The sequence below is a fragment of the Oncorhynchus keta genome, unplaced genomic scaffold (genome assembly GCF_023373465.1).
Source record: "Oncorhynchus keta strain PuntledgeMale-10-30-2019 unplaced genomic scaffold, Oket_V2 Un_contig_18732_pilon_pilon, whole genome shotgun sequence".
NCBI lineage: Eukaryota > Metazoa > Chordata > Actinopteri > Salmoniformes > Salmonidae > Oncorhynchus > Oncorhynchus keta.
Window position 1 is genome coordinate 33,115 of NW_026281076.1, and position 27,361 is coordinate 60,475.

General features: G+C 42.5%; 1 protein-coding gene across 50 annotated transcripts in view; it reads left to right on the top strand.

The window, feature by feature from the left end:
- The first annotated feature begins 5,034 nt into the window (after positions 1-5,034).
- The window catches only part of LOC118402965 (UBA-like domain-containing protein 1), a 37,107-nt gene continuing 14,780 nt past the window's right edge, over positions 5,035-27,361 (top strand). For all 50 annotated transcript variants that reach the window (XM_052504116.1, XM_052504156.1, XM_052504120.1 and 47 more), the window contains exons 1-2: positions 5,035-5,322; positions 5,952-6,011. In XM_052504116.1, coding sequence (XP_052360076.1) covers positions 5,215-5,322; positions 5,952-6,011 — 168 coding nt within the window. In that variant the 5' untranslated portion in view covers positions 5,035-5,214. The remainder of the gene's footprint in view (positions 5,323-5,951; positions 6,012-27,361) is intronic.

Here is a 27,361-nt window from a genome sequence, read left to right on the forward strand (position 1 = left end):
CTGTATCTACAGTACCTCTACCTCATTCCCCTGCACATTGACTCTTTACTGGTACCCGGTGTATATACTGTAGCCACGTTACTCATTGTGTATTTATTCCCCTTGTTATTATTGTCCCCCACAATGAAATCGGCGAGGGAACTGTGGAGCAGTCTCTGTCTGTCAGTTCGTACATTAGTCACACACGATATCTGACAGCACTGGCCCGATTTTGAACAAACTTGGGTAAATGATGCGTCTTGCCATAGAGATCCGGCATTTACAAGATTACACTGATTGGCGCAAGGTGAGAGCTATAGTAAATCATTTATTTGTCACACCAGACAGGAAGACATGAAGCAAGAGGGATAACTGGGCCCAACATCTGTCTTCTACAGCATGTGGGGTTATTTCGTTTTTTTTCGCTCACCAAGCGCGGTCAATGAGAGTGCCGAATTATGGTTTTTAAAAAAATGTGGCTTATTTGATGGAATATAAGTTTTGTAGTGCTGAGGTTGTTATGAATGTAGTGATACTGATAAGTTTACAAAAAACAGAGGAAAAAACCCTGTTTCCATCTATTGCCTATTGAAAACTACCTCAGCTCCACTCATAGAGATGCACTGCCACTCTGTGGAAATAAAGTGTACTGCAGCTGAGACTCACTTCCAGTAGGCCTACCTACAGATTATTTTAATTTGAGCCAGATTGCTACAGCAGGAAAATAATCTTGCAGAGACAGGAAATGTGAATTATTATGTGGATTATAGTTAATGTACATTTTTGTAGGGCTTGATACATATTTCGTAAGGGAAGACTAAGTCTAAAATTTCAAAGTGGAAAATACAAACTGCAGGAGCCTTTTAAAACCTCGAATAAACTTCAAGTATTATATTTCCTGCATTGCAGGACAGTTCTCCTGCAACAGGGTGATCAAATTAAGATAATGCACCTCTACCCAGAGAGCTGAATCAATCTGTATTGATATGAAAGAACTGGACAGGTGAAAGAAAATTCCTGGTTTGTACAGTGCATTCAAAAAGTATTCAGACCCCTTGACTTTTTCCAAATTTTGGTATGTTCAGTGGTGGAAAAAGTACCCACACGTAATTCTTGAGTAAAAGTAAAGATACCTTAATAGAAAATTACTAAAGTAAAAGTGAAAGTCACCCAGTAAAATACTACTTGAGTAAAAGTCTCAAAGTATTTGTTTTGAAATATACTTAAATATCAAAAGTAAATGTAATTGCTAAAATATACTTAGGTATAAATCATTTCAAATTCCTTATATTAAGCAAACCAGACGGCACCATTTTCTTGTTGTTTTTTAATTTATGGATAGCCAGGGTCACACTCCAACACTCAGGCATAATTTACAAACAAAGCATTTGTGTTTAGTGAGTCCATCAGATCAGAGGAAGCAGAGATGGCCAGGGATGTACGTGACCATTTACTTGTCCTGCTAAGCATTCAAAATGTAACTGGTACTTTTGGGAGTCAGAGAAAATGTATGGAGTAAAAAGTATATTATTTTCTTCAAGAATGTAGTGAAGTAAAAGTAAAAGTAGTCAAAAATATAAATAGCAAAGTAAAGTACAGATACCCCCCAAAACTACTTATGTAGTACTTTAAAGTATTTATACTGAAATACTATACACCACTGGTTATGTTACAGCCTTATTTTAAAATGGATTAAATGTTTTTTCCCCCCTCATCAATCTACACATAATACCCCAAACTGGTTTTTAGAACATTTTTCAAATGTATAAAAAAAGATATATCTGAAATATCACATTTACATAAGTATTCAGACCCATTACTCAGTACTTTGTTGAAGCGCCTTTGGCAGCGATTACAGCCTTGAGTCTAATTGGGTATGACGCTACAAGCTTGGCACACCTGTATTTGGGGAGTTTCCCCCATTCTTCTCTGCAAATCCTCTAAAGCTCTGTCATCAGGTTGGATGGGGAGTGTCGCTGCACAGCTATTTTCAGGTCTCTCCAGAGATGTTCAAATGGGTTCAAGTCTGGGGTCTGGCTGGGCCACTTAGGGACATTCAGAGACTTGTCTCAAAGCCACTCCTGCATTGTCTTGGCAGTGTGATTAGGGTCGTTGTCCTGTTGGAAGGTAAAACCTTCACCCCAGTCTGGGGTCCTGAGCGCTCTGGAGCAGGTTTTCATCAAGGATCTCTCGGCACTTTACTCCGTTCATCTTTCCCTCGATCCTGACTAGTCTCCCAGTCCCTGGTGCTGAAAAACATCCCCACAGCATGATGCTGCCACCACCATGATTCAGTGTAGGGATTGTACCAGGTTTCCTCTAGACGTGACACTTGGCATTCAAGCCAAAGAGTTCCATCTTTTGGCAAACTCCAAGCGGGTTGTCATGTGCCTTTTACTGAGGAATGGCTTCTGTCTGTCCACTCTACCATAAATGCCTGATTGGTGGAGTACTGCAGAGATGGTTGTCCTTCTGGAAGGTTCTCCCATTTCCACATAGGAACTCTGGAACTCTGTCAGAGTGACCATTGGGTTCTTGGTGACTTCCTTGACCAAGGCCCTTCTCCACTAATTCCTCAGGTTGGGCGGCCAGCTCTAGGAAGACTGTTTCTAAATGTATGTCTGTTTTTAGTTTGAATAGATTGGCAAACATTTAAAAAATATATGTTTTTGCTTTGTCATTATGGGGTATTGTGTGTAGATTGATGAGGAAAAAAATGTATTTAATCCATTTTAGAATGAGGCTGTAACGTAACAAAATGTGGAATAAGGGAATAGATTTGAATAATTTCCAAATGCACTGTACGTGCATGTAAATCAATGCAAATGAAGTATAGGGCATGAGCAGAGGAAACCCCACAAGACTATTGAGATGCTCCCTATGGTGGTTTCAGCACCTTCAAACAGATGGCCCCAGACCAGAGCCAGCGATAGATCAGGCATTTTCTAGAGGTTCACACAGATTACGGATCCTAACCTGACCTGACCCAACTCTCCCTCATGCATTTGACGGCTTTACAGTGACCTGTCCTGTAACCCTGTTGCTCAACCCTGGACCATGTGTACACTCTATGGCAGTTTCCCTTTCATAATCCCTGGACTGGTTACACAACATACACAATCTTTGCACTTTCACCTAATTTAGCCTCAGATGTAGTTTCTTTGAATCTTTGTATGTTGGACTTAGAATCCTATACTAATGCCACTCCCAAGAAGTCTGGACCTTATGACACAGAACAGGATGGTTGGAACCCCGAGCTGGCTGTTCCCCCTCATTTGTTACATTGGTGGCAGTGGTGGGATAATAGTGGACATTCATATACTAAGGAGCCTTTGGTCCATGCACCATCCAGGACTGTATAAGACTGGATAGCAGAGGGGGTTCACAATAATTAGGCCTAGCTGCCTGTACAGATCTGGGGCAAAGTAGAACTCTGAATGCTGGGTCAAAGGAGAAGTGGGTCGCATCACTGCATTTAAAAACTGAGATAAGCCAATCCAGCTGTCACATGCTGCTGTCTGTCACGGAAGGAAGGAGGCATCATATGGTTTCAAAATGCTTCCAGGTTAGTTTCAGTTCATTCACAAAGGGCCCTGGTGAAACAGGGTAAATGTTTGACCAGCTGTTCTTATTGCTGTGAGAGGCAGCAGCAATGTTTCTCAAGAGAGGCCTATGGCATACAGTATGTGTACAGTGTACAGACTGTACACTGAATGTCTTATAATCTATCATTATGCACCTAGTCCTGCATGACGTCTAGCCCACTTTCTTTCAGGAAACTGAAATCATGCCAGGGTGTTTGGTCTAATTATGATGTCATCAAAGGGTCTTCATAAAGGTAAGCAGATCAAACAAAAAGGGAATTACAGTACTAAAAGAGGCAACATTTTCCATATTCATAGAGAGTCCAAAACTATAATTTTGGGATTTGGCTGTGCTCTAAGGATAGCTATACAGTAATAGGAAATCTATTTGATTTTGATCTCTGCACTGCTCAAAAGGACCATTTCACCAGCAGGTGTCTCTATTTCCAAAGCCTAAATCACACACACACACACACACACACACACACACACACACACACACACACACACACACACACACACACACACACACACACACACACACACACACACACACGGCCAATAACAGGATGCTCACAGTGTCCAGTTTCCCACAATCCTTGGCAGTTTATTGATGGTATTGAGGGTTCTATATACACACAGTCTACTCCCAGTGCTATTTTCCTTTCACCCTACATCCCCATCAATGCCATTTTAAGTAGAGGCAACAGGGACTGTTGTTATTGGGTATTCTTATGAGTTGCATGGTGAATGACAGAGAGAAACAAAACAGTAGGCCAGTGGAAACACATATTATAAACACTAATTATTCATAGCACAAAACACGGAGAGATTAATTTCAAATGACAGCAGGATATTAAACACATTGTTTATAAACATGCCATAAATGATTTAGTGAATGTATATTGGTAATATAGCTTGCGCTGTGTGGTTTTGGCTGCAATATTGACCTCACTGCGCAGACATGACGCGTCTGAATGTACTTTAAATACACCCGCCGCGAGACTGTCGATAATGTAACTCCGTGAAATGTAATTGGTGGTGGTAGATTTGTTTACCATATTTGGCCAGATAGCAACACAGCGCGTATGGGAATTGGACAGGGGTAGCCGTCATTCACAAAATTCAGTCCCCTAGGACCACTGTATGTGCTAGAAATGTACAAACAAAGCGTTGGCTCACGGGACTTGTGGTCCAAAACAAATAAAAAGAAGACATCCTTATTTTGGGGAACATGGTAATCCTCTCATATCTGATATTACTTAATATAATTGTTCTATATTATATTTTCATGAACATGTGAACGGTCTAAATTCCAATCTTTTCCATATTGTTTTTGCAATGTACTGACCATCTTGTCTTGTGATTCGAGAGAATGGAATCATTTCATCAGCGGCGCTCGTGTTGTGGCCAGAGTTTTGTGGCATACATGTCCCATTTGCACCGCTCTGTCTTGATTGGCTACCGGCTGGTGTCACTCAAGGGGGCGCTACTTACGCTACTGATCAGCGCTCTTACAGTAAATATTTGTGTTTGCTCAACCGGTTGTAATGGTGGATGACTGAGACAGAAAAGAGAGGACTAAACCCACGAAAACGAAGTCCAGACACAACACTACGAGCGGTGAGTAGGAATAAAGCATCGTCGCAAAATGGAGGAACTCAAACACCAAGTAATGATAAACCAGTTCGTCTTGACAGCAGGTTGTGCGGCAGATCAGGCGAAGCAGCTTTTGCAAGCGGCACATTGGCAATTTGAGGTAAGGGGTTTACGATCAGCAGCGAGATGGCTAGCTAATGTTTATGTCTGACTGCCATTGTGACAGACAGTATTTTTAGTTTTGACTGTGCTGCGATGTTCGTTATTATCATGGCTGACATTTGATGTTGCATAAGAACATTAGAAAATAGAGATCAGTATCAACACTTTTAAACTCAACTTCTAGCGTCTATTTATTTGTGTTATATATAATTGTTATGTTATGTATGTATGTTATAAATATCCATGAAGTAAGGCTCGACTGGGAAAAGTTTACCCGTTAGAATTGACTCAAGAGATTAAATGTACTAGCTATAGCTAATCCTGTTACCATGCAGCGGCTAGGTGAGGCTAGAAAATGCTATTATGCAATGAAGATAAATGATCGTTTGTATTGTCTGCAGGTGATTGTTTAGTCTGAACAGTGGAATATATGTTTCACATCAAATTTGATTCAGCTCCATTGTTTATGTGCTGAATGCTTTGTAAACACAGAACTGTTGTATTACCTATATTACATAATTCTCTACACAATTTGTATTTGTATATATTTATTTTTTAAATACATTTTCTATGTAGTAAAGGCTCAATATAATTGATCAACTTATATTTTATTTTTGTATGTTTTAGACTGCCCTCAGTGCCTTTTTTCAAGAAACGAATATTCCATACGGTCACCATCATCAGATGGTGAGTATGGGCTCTCTATTAGAATGCAGTCAACTCTTCACCCTAATCTTTTTTAATGTGATGGTGTTATTACAATATTATTACTAACTGTGTCAATAGTACCGATACGCCTTCTCTTGGTTCATGAATGACTTAGAAAACGATGCGTAAAGACCCCATAATGATGATGAACTAGTAACAATAACAAAGCACATCTCGGCCATGTTGTGGAGTCGGGGTTCCCATAAATAAACACACGCGTTTAGCAGCAGCAGCCACGTTTGGTTCAGCCAGCACAGCCTGCGTTCGATTAGAATGTTGATGATTTTGGAATGGAAAGAGTGATGTTGAAGGTGGATTCGAAGAAGATGTCCGTGATATATGTGTACTGCACTGTGGTGGATACACGTGAACGGATTCCACATTCTGTGTGCCCCAAACACCATGTCCTTATGTTTCTGGGGAAAATGTATATTTCCCGTTAAACGAAGGCTGGTGTTGTATTCCATTTGTCTGCCTATTTTATTACATCATTATGAGTTGTTATAACGGTATTACATACATAAAGTAGTGCAGCTGTGATGTTTTAGGAATAGTGTAAACAAAATATCAAGCATACAATTGGCAGTCAGTCTGTCAACAGTGCCTGAATATTATAGAACACTTGTTATGGTTTTGCACACCCTGGATTGCCCACTCAGTGGCACATAAACCTTTGTGTTGAGCTGCATGGCATGGCAGCATCTAGCAACAGCTGCATTCTGGAACACACATATAGGCTAAATAAAGGATTTGGGGAAATGTTACAAGTGGACATTTTAATGTTCATGCTGGTCTGTGCATGCAATGATTGGTTTCAGATACGTTTTATGTGGGTGCATGTTGCTCATAGTACAGTGTATTCATACAACATTGTTCGAGCTGGATAATATAGTGTTTTACCTGCAGCTTTTGTGATTGTAAATAAAACCCAGTAGGAGCGATTAAAATCAAGAACTGATAGTATCTGTTAGCTGTGCAGAAACTATGTCGACCCTCCAACCTTTATTTAGCCTATATGTGTGTCACCTGAAATGACTTTAATTTAGTAAGTCAACATGGGTTCGGATATGGGTGAACCTGGGTTGCACACACGCCTTTGTGTACAGTAGCCTGTATCATATCAGTGGAGGGTATTTCATATCGCTCTGTCCATAGAGACAGAATAAAGAACTTTTCAATTTCAATAAAAAACAGCTTGCTCTCTGTCTCTGTAGTCCTGTGTAAGACTTCTAAACAAGACTGCTATATAGCCAATCAAATGGCTACCCGGACTACCTGCATTGACCCTTTTTTGCATTAACTCTTGCACTGACTCTACATTTTATTTTATTTTACCTTTATTTAACCAGGTAGGCAAGTTGAGAACAAGTTCTCATTTACAATTGCGACCTGGCCAAGTTAAAGCAGTTAGACAGATACAACGACACAGAGTTACACATGGAGTAAAACAAACATACAGTCAATAATACAGTATAAACAAGTCTATATACAATGTGAGCAAATGAGGTGAGAAGGGAGGTAAAGGCAATAAAGGCCATGGTGGCAAAGTAAATACAATATACCAAGTAAAACACTGTGGTAGTTTTGCAATGGAAGAATGTGCAAAGTAGAAATAAAAATAATGGGGTGCAAAGGAGCAAAATAAATAAATAAATTAGATACAGTTGGGAAAGAGGTAGTTGTTTGGGCTAAATTATAGGTGGGCTATGTGGACTACATGCTGGACTCTACCCACGCACTCACACATACTTACACTGACACCCCAACACACACACACACACACACACACACACACACACACACACACACACACACACACATACACACACACACACACACACACACACACACACACAAGTGCTGAGTGATTCGTGCTTTTTGAAGTTGGTTTGGTTTTGGTTCGATTATTTAAGAAAAAAAGAAGAATAGTTTTCAATTTTGGTTTCAAATTTGTTTGTGGAACATTAAATGCATTATGAAATAATGACTTTAAAGGATTTTAGAGATGTTTTATTAGGGATGCACGATATATCGGTAAGCATATCAGAATCGGACGATATTAGCTAAATATGTCAACATCGGCATTAGCCCGGTGTCTAGTTTAACGCTGATGTGCATACCTGTATAACGTAGGTAGATGACGCAATGACGCCACGAAGAATAGAGCGCTACACGTGCAACACAGCATTCCTAACCTAGTCCACAATGTCTGCTGTGTGGATCTATTATGACGTTTCAAAGGAAGATAACAGAAAGGCCATATGCAACGTTTGTGCTGCTTTATTTCCAGAGGGGAGAAAGTGAAATATTTCAATACCACAAACCTAATTACTCATTTGAACGTGCATCATCCCCAGACGTTCAGAGACTACTTAGAACTAAAGCAGAAGAAAACTAAGCAAACACTTCCAACAACTAAACAAGTTCAAGTTGAACAGTCATTTGAAAGAGTAAGACCATTTCAGCGAGACAACTCAAATGCGAAATCCATTAATGCCAAGAAAATGGAATTCATTGCCCTTGACAATCAACCGTTCTCTATTGTGGATGATGTTGGCTTTCGCCGACTGGTGGAGCACCTCAAGCCCCGGCACACACTACCAAGTAGGCGCTATTTTTCAGATGTTGCCCTACCGGAGTTACACAATATTGTTGAAACCACATCCATGAGCTACTTGCTATGGGCTTCACTGCTATTAGCTTCACAACTGACATTGGACCAGCGATGTCAGCCCCATGAGCATTCTGAGTCTGGCAGCACAGTGGTTCAACAAGGATTTCGTACTGAGGAAAGACGTATTGCTCAAGAATGTGCTTGTTCTCATACAGCTGCTGCCATTTCAATGGCATTTGAGAAGATGTTTGAAACTTGGAAACATGGACACACTCCTAGCTCCATTCGAACAACTGACTCCAGAAATAATCTCATCAACTGCGTCTGCAGCAGACGTGATACCCTCTGTCATGGCATTGAAACACCTGCTCAACAAAACTGCAGACACAGACCGTGGGGTTAAAACTTACAAAAGTACTCTAGAGGCTGTGAACAAGCGATTCGGTGGCCTTCCCTCTGAGCCTCTTTACTGTGTTGCCACCATACTAGATGCTAGGTACAAGGACCGCTACTTCGATGCAGACAAGAAACAGGGTTTACGTGAAATGTTAGACACAGCTGGACAAGACGGAAATGGACACAGCGCCAGTGCGCACCGAGGAAGAGAACCCACAACAGAAAAGGCCACAGACAGAGATGTAACATCACTGCTTGACATGTATGATGAAAAACTGGTTGAGAATGAAACAACTGATCAAAAATCACTGAGCAAACGAAACAGCACAGCAAGTAAGTGAAATAAATATGTTTTGATTATGTTTTACTGGTAATGGGGACATACGTAAATGCCAACAAAATCATTTTTGGGTCAGTGTGTGTGTGTGTGTGTGTGTGTGTGTGTGTGTGTGTGTGTGTGTTTCAACTATATAACTATACTAGAATGCTTGAAAGGACTCAAGAATTTTAAATATCGGTTATCGGTATCAGTTTTTTTGGCAAGGAAAATATTTGATATCGGTATCGGCCAAAAATATCGACATCCCTATTTTTTAGGAAAATTCCAAAGCCAAAAATAGTGAACATTCAATTGTCAAAACATTGAAAATATTCCATTGTCTCTGTCACGTCCACATTGGTTAGACGTCAATAGAAAAATAGGAAATAACTATATTTTGTTGAATTACTTTAATATTTTTAATTCCTTAAAGTCCTCATCTCTGCTCAGGCAGTAGCAGCCAGCCAGCCAAACAGCATTATCTCTGTGCTCCCCATACTGTAGTTTTAGGCTAACCTAGTTCTTCAAAGTAGACAAGGCATACTTTCACAAACTGTCTCTATTCCCTCTCTCCTTGTTGTGTTGTGTATATTCCCCTCTCATGCGGTCTATGCGATCTGTGTTTATCTAACCTAATGCAGCTGGCATAAAAGTGTATCCATTTTTGTTCGAGCCGGAAAGAACAGGCGCAATGGATTATGGTCATTGTGGCACCACGTTTCTGCGCAAAACCTTTTTGAATATTTGCTCAGTAAAAATGACATCTCCCTTCAGCCCAGCGTCCCACATAGTTCTTGACTTTCCATTGTGAATTATTTGATTTCTCTCTAGAGAAACAGTACGTTGAGCTCACACAAAAAAATGACATTTTGGTTCATCGCACAGCACTAGCCCACACACACATAACATGCACACACATGCATACTGACGCCACACACTCACCCTTACAGGCTGCTGCTTCTTTCGATTATCTATCGTGTTGCCTACTTTACCCCTACCTATATGTACATAGCTACCTCAGTTACATCATACCCCTGCACATCAACTTGGTACTGATACTCCCTTTATATGTTATTTTTACTCGTTGTTATTCATTATTCACTGTGTATTAGATCCTCGTGTCACTATGTCTGTTTACATATCTTTATTTTTAACTTTGCATCGTTGGAAAAGGACCATTATGTAATGTTAGTCTACACCTGCTGTTTACGAAGCATGGATCAAAAAGGGGCTTAGGTGTTGGGCATGGCAAGGTGAGCGATCGGTCCACCTGCGCAGCTGAATGTAAGAGATCATTTTATAGGCCTCCATCTTGGCAGTGTAGAGACATTTTTCAATTTTTAAGCCAATTTCCTGCAATTGTACATATGGAGCTGAGAGAATTTTTTTGCAGTTCTAATGCAAATTTCCTGCAATTCCACACATTATGCCATTGAGAGAAAATGTTGTCGTTTTAAAGCTAATTTTCTTAAATTCTATGCATTTTCCATGGCTAATTGCTGTGTTCTAGATATACTGCTAAATTCATTATTTTTGGAATTTACAATTGTACATTATCTTTTCTACATACTGTTTAAAATCTGGTTTTAGTAATTGAAGTTTACACTGAAAGCTTTTTTCCATCCCAAAAATGAATTTCACTGTTTGGACTTAGGTGACTTGGAAAAAAACGCCCGCCCAAGGATTTCAATGGCAGAAAAATCCCAGTGTGTGTGTGTGTGTGTGTGTGTGTGTGTGTGTGTGTGTGTGTGTGTGTGTGTTAGTCTACTTCATGGCAGGCTGCAGCCATTGCCAATGCCAACTCCCTGGAGCTTATCAGCGTAGCTTGGCTATAGAGACTTAATCCACTTTGCTTCAGTATTTCCTCCGACTGGCACATTTTATTGTGATTGACAACCTGATGGATGCAGGGAAAAGCTCAGCGCCATACGTTTCTTTAGTCTATGCTCATGAATTCCCATAAAATGTTCATCATCCTCAGTATGATGAGATGATAACTGTTCCAGAATATGCTATAAAATATTCTCCTTATCAAGTCTAAATTGTATTAGGATTTACCCTAGAATCAACACATTCTACCCATGAGTCTTTTCAGCCACAGATGACCAATTTAATATCAACCATCTCCAGTAACGGAATGCAGCTCCCCTCTTTCTTCTTGCATTAGGTTGTGAAACATGGTAGATTTAGCCTAGCAAAGAATAAAGAAAGCCAGAGGAGTGCTGCAAAGCCCTGCCCGTTCCCTGGCACAACATAAACAAACGTTCATCTTTGCACAGACACGTATTTGAGGTGTGTGTGTCAGAGAGGGAAAGGGATGGTATGTGTGCTTGTGTTTTGTACACAATGTTTTTTTAGAGAGCATGACAGGCTTCAAACGAGTCATGTGGCTATGGGTAGAATACTAATGAAGGATCCTCTAATTGACAACACAAAGACTAAAGGCCGTGAAAGCAGACTCTTTAATGTGGACTTTCTCTTCTCTGAGCCTGTTCATATTGATATAAAGGGCATAGGGACAAGCATTGTGTCTGTCATTAAAGTGAGAGTTAGCCTAGCCATGGTGGAGTTAGGAGCCAACCACTCAGTGAGGAGCTTGCATGAGTAACGGGCCTAAGTAGGATCAGCTTTCCCTCCCTAAATCCTAACCTTAACCATTAGGAGAAGTACAGACCTTCCAGATCCTGCTCTCCCTGCTCCCCCTGCCCTCCCTGCTCCCCCTGCCCTTCCTCCTCCCCCTGCCCTGCTCCCCCCTGCTCCTCCTACTCCCCCTGCCCTTCTGCTCCCCCTGCCCCTCCCTGCCCTTCCTGCTTCCCCTGCCCTTCCTGCTCCCCCTGCCCTTCCTACTCCCCCTGCCCTTCCTACTCCCCCTGCCCTTCCTGCTCCCCTGCCCTGTCTGCTCCTGCCCTTCTGCTCCCCCCTGCCCCCCTGCTCCCCCTGCCCTTCTGCTCCCCCTGCCCTCCCTGCTCCCCTGCCCTTCCTCCTCCCCCTGCCCTTCCTCCTCCCCCCTGCCCTTCCTCCTCCCCATCTGCTCCCCTGCCCTTCCTACTCCCCCTGCCCTGCCTGCTCCTCCTGCCCTTCCTGCTCCTCCTACTCCCCTGCCCTTCTGCTCCCCCTGCCCTTCTGCTCCCCCTGCCCTTATTACAAATGACTATTTTAGTTGATGAACATGTGATGAGATGAGAATTCCACTGAGTAACTAACCTCATCTGGTTTGTCCACTAAGCAGGAACAATATTTTAGTCTCCTCTGGGCAGGATTTTCTTTTTCATGATTAGCTGATATCCCCGCACAGCTCTCAGGCAGTCTTTTTAACTGATGCGATGCCTGGGCCCTTGTAACTAACCTCAACTAGAAACAATGTTTACTCTCTTTTACTTTCATGTAGGATATTTTTGCTTTGATCACATTAGAAGCTCTATATAACTAAAACTAAAGAAGGATGAAATGACAAATGTGACTAAAACTAAAAAGGTATTGTTAGATTTTAAACAAAATCTAAAATAGCTACCAAAATTAACACTGCCCCTGCCCCTCCTGACTCAGCCGGCCTGTGCTCGGCCATGTTTAGATTTGCCTTTTTGTTGTGTCTCGTCGGCTCTCCCCTCAGCGGTTTCCCTCTCCACACACTCTCTGCCCATACAAACAGTGCCACCGCAACACATTCCAACAGGAAGCCAGGCTCAGGCTTCCCCAAAATGGACTCTTTCAGAGCAGCAGGGGCTAGTTAGGCTGCAGACACAGAGCTAACTATCTGGCTATGTTTTGGTAGAGCCTCGACAGAGCCCATAGTGTCGGTCTCTGGGTGTCTGAGCTGGGAGACTTTCTGAATGGGAGGTGGTGAAGCCACTGACTCAGTGAAGTGTGTGTATGTATGTGCACGTGCGCATTAATGCGAACGCTATTTATATTTACACGAGAAACAAAATCACATGCATATACTTACCAGAAACTATTCCTCCCCCATCCCTCCCTCTCCCTACCCCATCCCTCCCTCTCCCTCCCCCATCCCTCCCTCTCCCTACCCCTCCCTCCCCCATCCCTCCCTCTCCCATCCCTCCCTCTCCCTACCCCATCCCTCCATCCCCTCCGTCACAACCTCAGAGTATGCATAGTGCCAGGAAATAATCTTACAACTACTCTTAACATGCTCTGCTGTCCAATCCTTTCTTGACTACGTCACTGTACCCAGACGATAGTTAGCCAGCGACTGTGAATGCCAGCATTGTAAAGAGTGGTCCATTTGACCTCAAAATGACATATGGAGCCTATTGGTTTGTTCATTGATCATCTAGACCTGCCCTAGACCTACAATATCACACCAGACATGAATGAACAATGACATCCATATCTGCACACTGTAGATTTGTGTTTGAGTGAGTAATTTCCCCTGGTAGTCAAATCCACAGGCTTATGTTGTATTAGCCTTTATAAACTGTACTTCCTGGTTGTTAGTGTAGCTGGCTGTCTAGGTTAGTTATCGGTCACATGGGTCTCATGTGATGTAGTGGAAGTCAATCCACTTCCTCTTCCCAGGTCACATGATGCTTCATTCACTTTACTACAGTTGTAAGGCCCAGATAGAGGTATAGATCAGAGACGCTGCTTTCAGTACCCCTCTCCAGCAAAGCAGACGGTCAATAACTAACACACACCCACTTGTTTTTCTATCTTTGTGGGGACCTAAAATTGATTTATTAAAAATCCTATTTTCCCTAACACTAACCCGTAACCCCAAACAAAGATGAATGATAGTTCAACTCTGGAGCACCTTAAATTAAATTCTAGGCAAAAATAAAATAAGATTTAAAAAACGGATAAAGAACACCATACGGCACAACAGGGACTGTGAAGAGGCAGGCATTTTTATATATTTTGCATTGTATTTTTCATTTATGTAGTGTTATGTATATTATATTTTATTTGTTGTGTTTAGTTTCCTGTTTGGACCCCAGGAAGAGTAGTAGCTGCCTTGGCCCCGGCTAATTGGGGACCTTAATAAAATACCCTAACTGTAATTTGAACAAATGTAGCCCTAAACCTAAACCCTAATCTTAAAATAGCCTTTGTCCTCGTGGGGACGTGGGAAATGTCCCCACCAGGTAGAATTTTCTTGTTTTACTATCCTTGTGGAGCAGGGTTTACGTTAGCCGGTAATAGCAGGCATTTTGTCTATATTTTATTTTTGAGAAGCCGATAAATAAAACTGGCACCAGCCAATTCTCTGAAGAAGAAAAAAAATCCCATTGCAAAATAATGTAAATAATAGTCAATGTAAATACATTTGACTGGTTATGCTTAGACTATAGGTTCATTCATTCACATTTAGTGGTACAGAACCTTTCTGGAGGATCCAGAACTCATTATTTGTTTTATTATGTGTGTGTGATCATTTATGTTGGTAATACAACCCACGCAAAAGAATAGTTGTTTTGAAGTTATTTTCAATGTTTTAAGGGTTTATGAAAAGTGTATGTGTTACGGGTGTGTACTGGAGGCGAAGTCAGGTGCAGGAGAGCAGAGTGTAGTTAACAGGCACACTTTTTATTCCGGTCCAAACGAAAGCACATAAGTACATATAACGTGCCCAAAACACGGAACATAAAAGTCTGGCGCGTAACAATACCCACATAACATCAAAACTATTTCACACAAAGACACAGAGGGGAACAGAGGACTAAATACATTCAGTGTGATAGGGAATGAAAACCAGGTGTGTATGGAACAAGACAAAACAAATGGATAGATGAAAAATGGAGCGGCGATGGCTAGAAAGCCGGTGACGTCGATCGCCGCCCGAACAACAAGGAGAGGAGCCCACTTTGGCGGAAGTCGTGACAGTATGTCCATCCTGACTTTTACATGAGTCCTTTGTATTGGTGTAGACTTGACGGACCAGATGGGACTCATTCCCTCCCAAACCAAAAGGAGAAACCAATGTTTTCTCTGGTAGGCACAACCTACCTGGCACCCCTATCAAGAATAACCTCAAGTCAAAACCGTTAGTGTGTGTACAGTATATTCGTTAAGCATCTTATTTATCACACGTACAGCATACAGATACAGAGCCTTTGAGTGCAAATCTGTCAGACAGCATGAGAGCTGCTTCTGCAGCATCTCAAACAGCAAATGCATTGGCAATGGAAGTCAGCCTTCATCATCAGCTCGTCACACACCACTTTGCAGTGAGCCCGAGGCAGTATGCATTTTGAAAACATGCACTTCATTATTTGAAACCGGAACGTTTTACTACATATGAGCCATGTCTTACCTTGCTTCAAAAGTAGCTTAGCCAATCCGTGGAGGCAATTCTTTTATATCAACTTTCATTGTCCAGTAGCCAAAGGCACAATCCTAGTCATATAAGCAGCCCATGCTAGAGCTTTCTAAATTTCTAATGGATATTTTCATGTCTGTCACATGAAACCGCTCACATGTGCTGTTGACACCGTTTTCCCGCTAATTGCATTATGGAACTAACAGTCGCGAGTTGCTTACGGCCTTGTGTGTATTGCTGAGATTTAAAATGTGAAGAAATAGTTTATCAACATTTTAAGCTAAACTTTCTGATCTGTTGCATCAAACTCATTGCTTTGAACTTTTTTTTTTTTAATGTAGCCTAGGCCTACTGGTTGTATGAATTTGGGATCTATCATCCCACAACTGTCCCAGAGTCAGGTTTGGAATAGGCTATTTCTTTCTTGACAAGCTGACCAACAAATTAGGTAAACATTTCTACTATGTTGGATAGTAGATTAGCATAGGCTAGTGATTTTGCTGTTAGTTACTCGTCTTGTTGGCTGTGGAAAAGTAAATGTGGACAGTCATTTTAACATCAAAGTGTACATCAGAATTAGGTAAGAAGGACCGCACATTGCATGTTCTGTTAACTTGAATTACTATCAACTAAATGTGATTTCTGTCATTGTGAGCACCGTGGGTGGACGCCCTAATCAGGTTACGAACCCAATGCCTATGGGTCCGGTAAATGAAAATGCTGCTGGTCAAATGTCCTGCGCCACATTTTCCTAACGGAAACCCTGTCGTGGGGACTTTGGGGGATTTTAGGTCCCCTCGAGGATAGAAGAACAAGAGCACACACACACACACACACACAACTGTATTTTGAAGTCTCCGGTACGCTAGAACTGGTTGTGTGTCAGATGGTAAGAGATGCACAATCACAGTCATAAATCACCACAACATGGCTGACTGTACTGTTGCAATGGCTGCAGGGAGAGAAATTGTCCTATCCCTTTCTGTCTGCCTGGCCCATGGTCAGTTCATCACCAGGGCAGGAGGGAAGAAGGGAGAGAAGTGAGGTAGCAACAGTGGGAAGAAATAAGGATTGGAGAAAAGGGAGGGGGGGGGGAGAAAGGGGGAGCACTTAGTTTTCCAGCAGGGTAGAATAGGGTAATAACAGGGTAACGATGAATTATTTGGAGAAAAGAGATCATTCTTTTCAGTTGGTAACACAGATCAGCGTTGTGTCTATGGCAGTCTGTCTGGCTGGTGAAACAAGTTACACTTTTTCATTGGAATTAACTGAAATCCAATTTATTTTTCCTGTATTGAGAATGTGCCCCAAGTTTGTGTGAGTGTATGACTGTGTGTGTGTTCTTGCTCATAGTTCCAAAGCCTAGGCCTACATCTGTTTAAATGAAATAAAATATTGGTTGTGTACATATTTTTCAGATGTTATTGCGGGTGTTCCTAGCTCCAACAGTACAGTAATACCTGCAACCCCCCAACGGGCATCCAGCCAACTTGACACAACCACTGGGAAGTATTGGAGTCAACATGGGCCAGCATCCCTGTGGAACACTTTTGTCACTTTAGTCTCATGCCCCAACGAATTGAGGCTGTTCTGAGGGCAAAAGTGGGTGCAACTCATATTGGGAAGGTGTTCCTAATGTTTTATACACATATTATGGTATGTGTGTGTGTATAGACATTGTGGACAGTATATGAATAGAAAAGGTGTACAGCAGTAGTTATATAGGATGAGCCTCGACTAGAATACAGTATATACAGTGGGGCAAAAAAGTATTTAGTCAGCCACCAATTGTGCAAGTTCTCCCACTTAAAAAGATGAGGCCTGTAATTTTCATAGGTTCAATTCAACTATGACAGACAAAATGAAAAAAGGAATCCAGAAAATCACATTGTAGGATTTAATGAATTTATTTGCAAATTATGGTGGGAAATAAATATTTGGTCACCTACAAACAAGCAAGATTTCTGGCTCTCACAGACCTGTAACTTCTTTAAGAGGCTCCTCGGTCCTCCACTCATTACCTGTATTAATGGCACCTGTTTGAACTTGTTATCAGTATAAAAGACACCTGTCCACAACCTCAAACAGTCACACTCCAAACTCCACTATGGCCAAGACCAAAGAGCTGTCAAAGGACACCAGAAACTAAATTGTAGACCTGCACCAGGCTGGGAAGTGTACCTATGATAAATTACAGGCCTCATCTTTTTAGTTGGGAGAACTTGCACAATTGGTGGCTGACTAAATACCTTTTGCCCCACTGTACATATGAAGTGGGTAAAACAGTATGCAAACATTATTAAAGTGACCAGTGTTCAATGACAATGTGTATACAAGGTGTATGGTAGAGTACCGGCTACCAGCATTGACTAAAGCTCAGGGCAAGGTATTTAACAGTCTGATGGTCTGGTGCATCAAAACTTGGACCGAGAAAACGGCTTCTCTAATGTCTCCACCTTCTAGATGGAGAACAGCCCATGGCTGAGGTCTTTGATCTTTTTGGCCTTCCTGTGACACTGAGTGCTGTAGATGTCCTAGAGGGCAGGCAGTGTGCCCCAGGTGATGCGTTGGGCTGACTGTACCACCCTCTGGAGTCCCCTGCGGTTGCGGACGGTGCACATGCTGTACCAGGCAGTGGTTCAGCCCGACAGGATGCTCTCAATGGTGCATCTGTTGAAGTTTATGTTCTTAGGGGCCAAGACAAATTTCTTCAACCTCCTGAGGTTAAAGAGGCACTGTTGCTCCTTCAACACACTGTCTGTGTGGATGGACCATTTCAGGTTGTCAGTGATGTGCACGCCAAGGAACTTGGAATCTTTTCACCCTCTCCACAGCTGCCCTGTCAATGTGGATGGGTGCGTGCTCCCTCTGTCGACTTTAGGAGACAGCAATCAGCTTCTTCATTTTGTTGACATTGAGGGAGAGGTTATTTTCCTGGCACCACTCCGCCAGGGAACTCACCTCCCTCTAGGCTGTCTCGTAGTTATTGGTAATCAGGCCTACCACTGTTGTGTTGTCTGCAAACATGATGGAGATGTGCGTGGCCACGCAGTCATGGGTGAATAGGGAGTACAGGAGAGGGCTGAGCACACACCCTTGTGGGGGCCCCTTGTTGAGGACCAGCGTAGTGGAGGTGTTGTTGCCTACCTTCACCACCTCAAGCTTAGTGATGAGCTTGGATAGTGCTATGGTGTTGAAGGCTGAGCTGTAGTGGAAGAAGAGCATTCTTACATACAGTAGGTATTCCTCTTGTCCAGATGAGATAGGGCAGTTGCAGCACGATGGCGATTGAGTCATCCGTTAATCTGTTGTGGTAGGCAAATTGTAGTGGGTCTAAGGTGTCGGTAAGGTGTAGGTGATATGATCCTTAACTAGCCTCAAAGCACTTCATGATGACAGAAGTGAGTGCTACAAGGCCATAGTCATTTATTTCAGTTACCTTCGCTTTCTTGGGTACAGGAACAGTAGTGGACATCTTGAAGCAGGTGGGGCCAATGAACTGGGATATGGGGAGATTGAAAATGTCTGAACACTCCAGAACACTCCAGCCAGCTGGTCTACATGTTATGAGGATGCGGCTAGGGATACAGTCTGGCTGGGCCTGCAGTCTTGCGAGGGTTAACACACTTAAATGTCTTACTCACATTAGAGAACAAAAGGACTTGAGTTCCTGTACATTACCACAATCACACCATGAGTAGTTAATCATAAAACATACACCTCCACCTTTCTTTTTCCCGGAGAGTTCTTTCTTCCTGTCCGTGCGATGTACAGAGAACCCCGCTGGTTGGGGGTAAGAACATAGGATCCAATTCAGGAAAGTCACAATGCTGGAGAGTGACCACAATGCTGGAGAGTGACCACAATGCTGGAGAGTGACCACAATGCTGGAGAGTGACCACAATGCTGGAGAGTGACCACAATGCTGGAGAGTGACCACAATGCTGGAGAGTGACCACAATGCTGGAGAGTGACCACAATGCTGGAGTGTGACCACAATGCTGGAGAGTGACCACAATGCTGGAGAGTGACCACAATGCTGGAGAGTGACCGGCGATCTGATATCCAAAAGTTATTTAGGACTGTAGGTAATAATGCAAGAAACATTATTACCTACACACACGGCACCATCTTGTGATTCAGGCCACACAGTGTGTATAGTATTTCCTTGTGCCTTTCACAGTGCCAGGCAGTCAGCCACATTAGAAGAGCCTTGGCCTGAGCTCAGCATGTTCCAGCATGCTGCCCTGCGTGTTTCCAAGAGCACCGCTTCCGAGAACACTGGGCCTGGCTAACCACACCTACACACAGGCACACACACACGCAGGCTGGCTGGCTCAGGCGACAAAGCGACTGAAGACATGTGGGGTAGTGCGAGGCGCAGATGTGTTCATTAGCAGTGGTGTTCTCTTTGGTTTCACACACACACTACTTTTCCCAACCTGTAACTGTGAGTGTTCATTGGGTCAGCTGACAGTGTCTGTGAAGGATCATGGAAAATCCCAGACTGTTGCTGAATATCAGTTCTACAGGCCTGACTGACTGACTTACCAGGGTATTTAGGCTAACTAGCAATGAATCTATAGGCAGTTTCTCACGTTGACTCAGGTTCTAATCACACGGAACCCAAACCGGCTGCGCACGTGCGCCATCTTGCGCTATTGTGCATACATTGATTTTGCCCCCCACACCAAACACGATCACGACACGCAGGTAAAAATATCAAAACAAACTCTGAATCAATGACATTAATTTGTAGACAGGTCAAAAATCATTAAACATGTATGGCAATTTAGCTCGTTAGCTTGCACTTGCTAGCTAACGTTATTTTGTCCTGTTGCTAGCTAATTTGTCCTGGGATATAAACATTGAGTTGTTATTTTACCTGAAATGCACAAGAACTTCTACTCCGACAATTCATCCACACATAAAACGGCCAACCGAATCGTTTCTAGTCATCTCTCCTCCTTCCAGGCTTTTTCATTGTTTAACTTATATGGTGATCGCATCTAAACTTTCATTGTATTACCACGACTACCGGCAAAACAGTTAGTCTTTCAGTCACCCACGTGGGTATAACCAATGAGGAGATGGCACATGGGTACCTGCTTCTATAAACCAATGAGGAGATGGGAGAGGCAGGACTTTCAGCGCGATCTGCATCAAATAGGAAGGAGTTCTATTTTAGCCCTTGGTGTCGCAGACGCTCGTTGGCCCGCGAGCAGTGTGGGTGCAATAATTGAATAACATGGATTTCTAAATTGAATTTGCGACGTGTCCGGACTGGTCAGCATGTTAGGGGTGTGAACGTTTAAACCAGCGTTTCCCAAACTCGGTCCTCAGGACCCCAAGTGGTGCACGTTTAGTTGACGTAACACTACACAGCTGGTTCATATGATCAAAGCTTGTTGATTATTTGAATCAGCTGTGTAGTGCTAGGGCAGAAACCTTGAACCTTGAAGTCCACCTGTGGAAAATTCAATTGATTGGACATGATTTGGAAAGGCACACCTGCCTATATAAGGTCCCACAGTTGACAGTGCATGTCAGAGCAAAAACCAAGCCATGAGGTCGAAAGAATTGTCCGTAGAGCTCTGAGACAGGATTGTGTCGAGGATCTGGGGAAGGGTACTAGAAAAGGTCCCCTAGAATACAGTGGCCTCCATCAATCTTAAGGGGAATACGTTTGGAAACACCAAGACTTTCTAGAGCTGGCTGCCCGGCCTAACCGAGCAATCGGGGGAGAATGGCTTTGATCAGGAAGGTGACCAAGAACCCGATGGTCACTCTGGAGCTCTGTCAGAGTTCCTCTGTGGAGATGGGAGAACCTTCCAGAAGGACAACCATCTCTGCAGCACTCCACCAATCAGGCCTTTATGGTAGAGTGGATAGACGGAAGCCACTCTTCAGTAAAAGGCACATAACAGCCCGCTTGGAGTTTGCCAGAATTCACCTAACAGACTCTCAGACCATGAGAAACAATATTCTCTGGTCTGATGAAACCAAGATGGAACTCTTTGGCCTGAATGCCAAGCTTCACGTCTGGAGGAAACCTGGCACCATCCCTACGGTGAAGCATGGTGGTGGCAGTATCATGCTGTCGGGATGTGTTTCAGCGCCAGGGACTGGGAGACTAGTCAGGATCGAGGGAAAGATGAACAAAGTGAAGTACAGAGAGATCCTTGACGAAAACCTGCTCCAGAGTGCTCAGGACCCCAGACTGGGGTGAAGGTTTGCCTTTCAACAGGACAACCCTAAGTACACAGCCAAGACAACGCAGGAGTAGCTTTGGGACAAGTCTCTGAATGTCCTTGAGTGGCCCAGCCAGAGCCCAGACTAGAACCAGATCGAAAATCTCAGGAGAGATCTGAAAATAGCTGTGCAGCGATGCTCCCCATCCATCCTGATAGAGCTTGAGGGGATCTGCAGAGAAGAATGGGAGAAACTTCCTAAATACAGGTGTGCCAAGCTTGTAGCGTCATACTCGACTATAATTGCTGCCAAATGTGCATCATCAAAGTACCGAATAAAGGGTATGAACACGTGTATATGTAAATGTGATAGTTTAAAATCTAATACAGTTGCTCCAATTTCCAAAAAACAGTATTTGCTTTGTCATTATGGGGTATTGTGTGTAGATTGATGAGGGGGAAAAAAACAATTGAATACATTTTAGAATAAGGCTGTAACGTAACAAAATGTCTGAATACTTTCCGAATGCACAGTATACCCCCTCCTCTCTCTACCTTGCACTGGCTTGCCGTTCTCTTTATCTTTGCTAATTAATGCGAGTGAGTGTTCGGTCGTTGGTTTGTTCCGTGTAGAATATCCTAGGTTTTTCCATTGATGATAGGCCCAGCTTTACTGAAGTTGCGAGACATTGCAAGCCAAGAAATTGTGAGATGCAGCATTCCATTGAGTGATACAGATTTTGATTACCAATAGATAGGCGTAGGTGCTGACTGTCTGCCTGGTGGCTGACCTGCCTATACTGAGCCCCTAGTTAGCTCGCAATGGAAGATGAGTGTTTCTGTTCTCTGAATTATGGCAAGCGCGCCAATGAAACAGACTTTTTTGGGATATAAAGGACATTATCGAACAAAAGGACCATTTGTTATGTAGCTGGGACCCTTGTGATTGCAACCAGATGAAGATCTTCAAAGGTTTTATTTTATCGCCATTTCTGACTTTCGTGACACCTCTGCTTGGTTAGAAGATGTACGTAATGCTTGTGTTAAGCTTTTAAATCATGTACGACATGTATTTTCATGAATGTTTAATATACGATTTTTGTTGTTTGCATATGATCATAAGCAGTATGATTGTCAGAGCTGCAGTGTGAACAAAGAACACTGCAAATGTGCTGCGTAGTAGAACTGAACACTCCTACTTTAAACATTTAACAGATACAGTACTCTCCTCCCCATCTCTATACCGTTCTCTCTCATGTCTCTCTCGTTTCTATCATTCAGACACCGTTGCCAGTCTGTACATCATCATGTCTTATCAGGTTGTCTGTCGTTTTACGGTGGTACAGAGAATCAATTATTCCATTACCAACCATGTAATTACATTAACTACCATAATATTATATGAACTACAGGACATCCTAGTCACCTAGCCCTAAGGGTTCCTGATAGTCAGAGGAAGCATCCCAATAGTCTAAGGTTAATTATATTGCTTATCTCCTTTCCTGTAATTGCACTGAACTGAAAGGGCTGGACAGGTGAAAGCAGTGCTGATGAAGGAGAGGAGACAAGGAGCAGAAGCTACTCTGATTGAGAATATGTATCGCCCACTCAAACAGACCATCCTGCTTCAGTCAATGACTCTGTCACAACTAGAGGTCGACCGATTAATCGGAATGGCCGATTAATTAGGGACGATTTCAAGTTTTCATAACAATCGGTAATCTGCATTTTTGGACACCGATCTTGGCAGATTACATTGCACTCCATGAGGAGACTGCGTGGCAGACTGACTACCTATTATGCGAGTGCAGCAAGGAGCCAAGGTAAGGTGCTAGCTAGCATTACACTTATCTAATAAAAAACTCTTAACATAATCACTAGTTAACTAGACACGGTTGATGATATTACTAGTTTATCGAGCTTGTCCTGCGTTGCCTATAATCGATGCGGTGCTTGTTAATTTGTTATTGAATAACAGCCTACTTCACCAAACGGGTGATTTAACAAGCGCATTTGTGAAAAAAAGCACTGTCGTTGCACCAATGTGTACCTAACCATAAACATCAATGCCTTTCTTAAAATCAATACACAAGTACATATTTTTAAACCTGAATATTTTGTTAATATTGCCTGCTAACATGAATTTCTTTTAACTAGGGAAATTGTGTCACTTCTCTTGCATTCTGTGCAACAGAGTCAGGGTATATGCAGCAGTTTGGGCTGCCTGGCTCGTTGCGAACTGTGTGAAGATAATTTCTTCCTAACAAAGACAGCCAACTTTGCCAAACGGGGGATGATTTAACAGAAGCGCATTTGTGGAAAAAGCACAATCGTTGCACGAATGTACCTAACCATAAACATCAATGCCTTCCTTAAAATCAATACACAGAAGTATATATATATTTTTTTAAACCTGCATATTTAGTTAAGAAATTCAAGTTATCAGGCAAAATTAAACTAGGGAAATTGTCACGTCTTGTGTTCATTGCACGCAGAGTCAGGGTATATGCAACAGTTTGGGCAGCCTGGCTCATTGCGAACTAATTTGCCAGAATTTTACATAATTATGACATAACATTGAAGGTTGTGCAATGCAACAGGAATATTTAGACTGATGGATGCCACCCGTTAGATAAAATACGGAAAGGTTCCGCATTTCACTGAAAGTATAAACGTTTTGTTTTCGAAATGATGGATTTTACCATATTAATGACCCAAGGCTAGTTTTTTTGTGTGTTATTATATTATAAATAAGTCTGGTCTGACAGAGCAGTGGTAGGCAGCAGCAGGCTCGTAAGCATTCATTCAGACAGCACTCTGTTTGCCAGCAGCTCTTCGCAATGCTTGCTTCACAGCGCTGTTCATGACTTCAAGCCTATCAACTCCCGAGATTAGGCTGGCAATACTAAAGTACCTGTTAGAACATCCAATAGTCAAAAGGTATATGAAAAAACAACGGTATAGATATAAATAGTTCTAATAACTACAACCTAAAACTTCTTGCCTGGGCAATGAACCACCAGCTTTCGTATGTTCTGAGCAAGGAACTTAAACGTTAGCATTTTTTTTTTTTACATGGCACATATTGCACTTTTACTTTCTTCAAGTATTATTTAAACCAAATTGAACAAGTTTCATTATTTATTTGAGACTAAATATAATACATCAATAAAATCAATTAAGTTCAAATAAGTGTTCATTGTTCATTCCGTATTGTTGTAATTGTCATTATTACAATATATAAAAATCGGCAGCGGCATTTTTTGGTCCTCCAATAATCGGCATCGGTGTTGAAAAATCATAATCGGTCGACCTCAAGTCACAACACAGGGCAATGACTTTGGAACAGAACTCTTTAACAATCCTGCACCATTCTCCATTATGCTGCTGCACATTCCACTGCTTATTGCAAGGCTCTTGCAAATTGTTTGAATATTTATTTATTGAGCGAGGGACATCATTGGACAGGGATTCATGCCGTGTTAGTGCTAACCGGAACTACGAATCTCTGAAATCTCCTAATTGAACGTTGCAAGTGTAAAACTACAACCAATTAAAAGTGGCACGTGTAAAAGTCCAACCAGTTAGCAAGAAGAGAAATGTCAGTTTCCGAGTTCCAACTAGCATGTGAACACGACATTGCTCCCTAGTGGAGCAGCGGTCTAAGGCACTGCATCTCAGTGCTAGAGGCGTCACTACAGACCCTGGTTCGACAAAGCTCTCCATTTGGCAAATCTGACCATAATTCTATCCTCCTAATTCCGGCTTAAAAGCAAAAACTTTAGCAGGAAGCGCCAGTGACTCGGTCAAAAAGTGGTCAGATGAAGCAGATGCTAAGCTACAGGACTGTTTTGCTAGCACAGACTGGAATATGTTCCGGGATTCATCAGTTGGCATTGAGGAGTACACCACATCAGTCTGGCTTAGTAAGTGCATCGATGACGTCGTCCCCACTGTGACCGTACGTACATACAGTTGAAGTTGGAAGTTTACGTTGGAGTTTAGGTTGGAGTCATTAAAAGTCATTTTTCAACCACTCCACAAATGTCTTGTGAACAAACTATAGTTTTGGCAAGTCGGTTAGGACATCTAGCATGACAAGTAATTTTTCCAAAAATTGTTTACAGACTATTTCACTGTAATCACGATTCCAGCGGGTCAGAAGTTTACATACACTAAGTTGACTGTGCCTTTAAATAGCTTGGAAAATTCCAGAAAATGTCATCATGGCTTTAGAAGTTTGTTAGGCTAATTGACATCATTTGAGTCAATAGTGGGTGTACCTGTGGATGTATTTCAAGGCCTACCTTCAAACTCAGTGCCTCTTTTCTTGACATCATGGGGAAATCAGCCAAGACCTCAGCAAACAATTGTAGACCTCCACAAGTCTGGTTCATCCTTGGGAGCAATTTCCAAATGCTTGAAGGTACCACGTTCATCTGTACAAAGAATAGTATGCAAGTATAAACACCATGGGACCACGTAGCCGTCATAACGCTCAGGAAGGAGACACGTTCTGTCTCCTGGAGATGCATTTTTCACACCAAAGTATGTTCAACTCAATCCCAGAACAGCAGCAAAGGACCTTGTGAAGGTCTGAGCTGGACCCAAGGAAAGAAACAATAAGCATCCAAAAACACCCCTAAGCTAGACTAGCCTATTTCAACAACAGCTAATTAACCAAAAATACAGTGGGTGGTCCGCCCAGGTCTAACTAGTGTATTTAACAAAGTTCACCTACGGGTAGTGTATGCCCATGGGCGACTTGTCTTGTTTCCCCCTTTTCCCACCATCAATCAAACACCATAACCAAAAACAATAGGACAAAGTGATATGGAGGTACTCAACCAAAAGATAGCTCAATACATAAAGAGCGAGACATAGTAGGAGCGAGTGAACCAGCACTCTACAGACATATGGCATTTACAGAGCGATTGAGCTGCAGAGCAAACAACTGACAGGGTTTTTAAATCAAGGGAAAGCAACTGTGATTGGGAAAGAAACAGGAGGAGGTGTGTCTTCTGATTGATGATTGATTGGTGACTGATTGGGGAGTGATGATTTTCACCTGTGAGGGGAGAAGGAGAGGAAAGAAACACAGGATACATACACACACACACACACACACACACAGGATACCTGGGATACCTACCAAGCATACTTCCAAAGTTGGCAAAATGGCTTAAGGACAACAAAGTCACTTTAACTCTACCTACATGTATGTACACATTACCTTGACTAACTGGTGCCCCCGCACATTGACTCTGTACCGGTACCCCCTGTATATAGCCCCCACATTGACTCTGTACCGGTACCCCCTGTATATAGCCTCCACATTGACTCTGTACCGGTACCTCCTGTATATAGCCTCCACATTGACTCTGTACCGGTACCCCTGTATATAGCCTCCACATTGACTCTGTACCGGTACCCCTGTATATAGCCTCCACATTGACTCTGTACCGGTACCCCTGTATATAGCCTCCACATTGACTCTGTACCGGTACCCCTGTATATAGCCTCCACATTGAC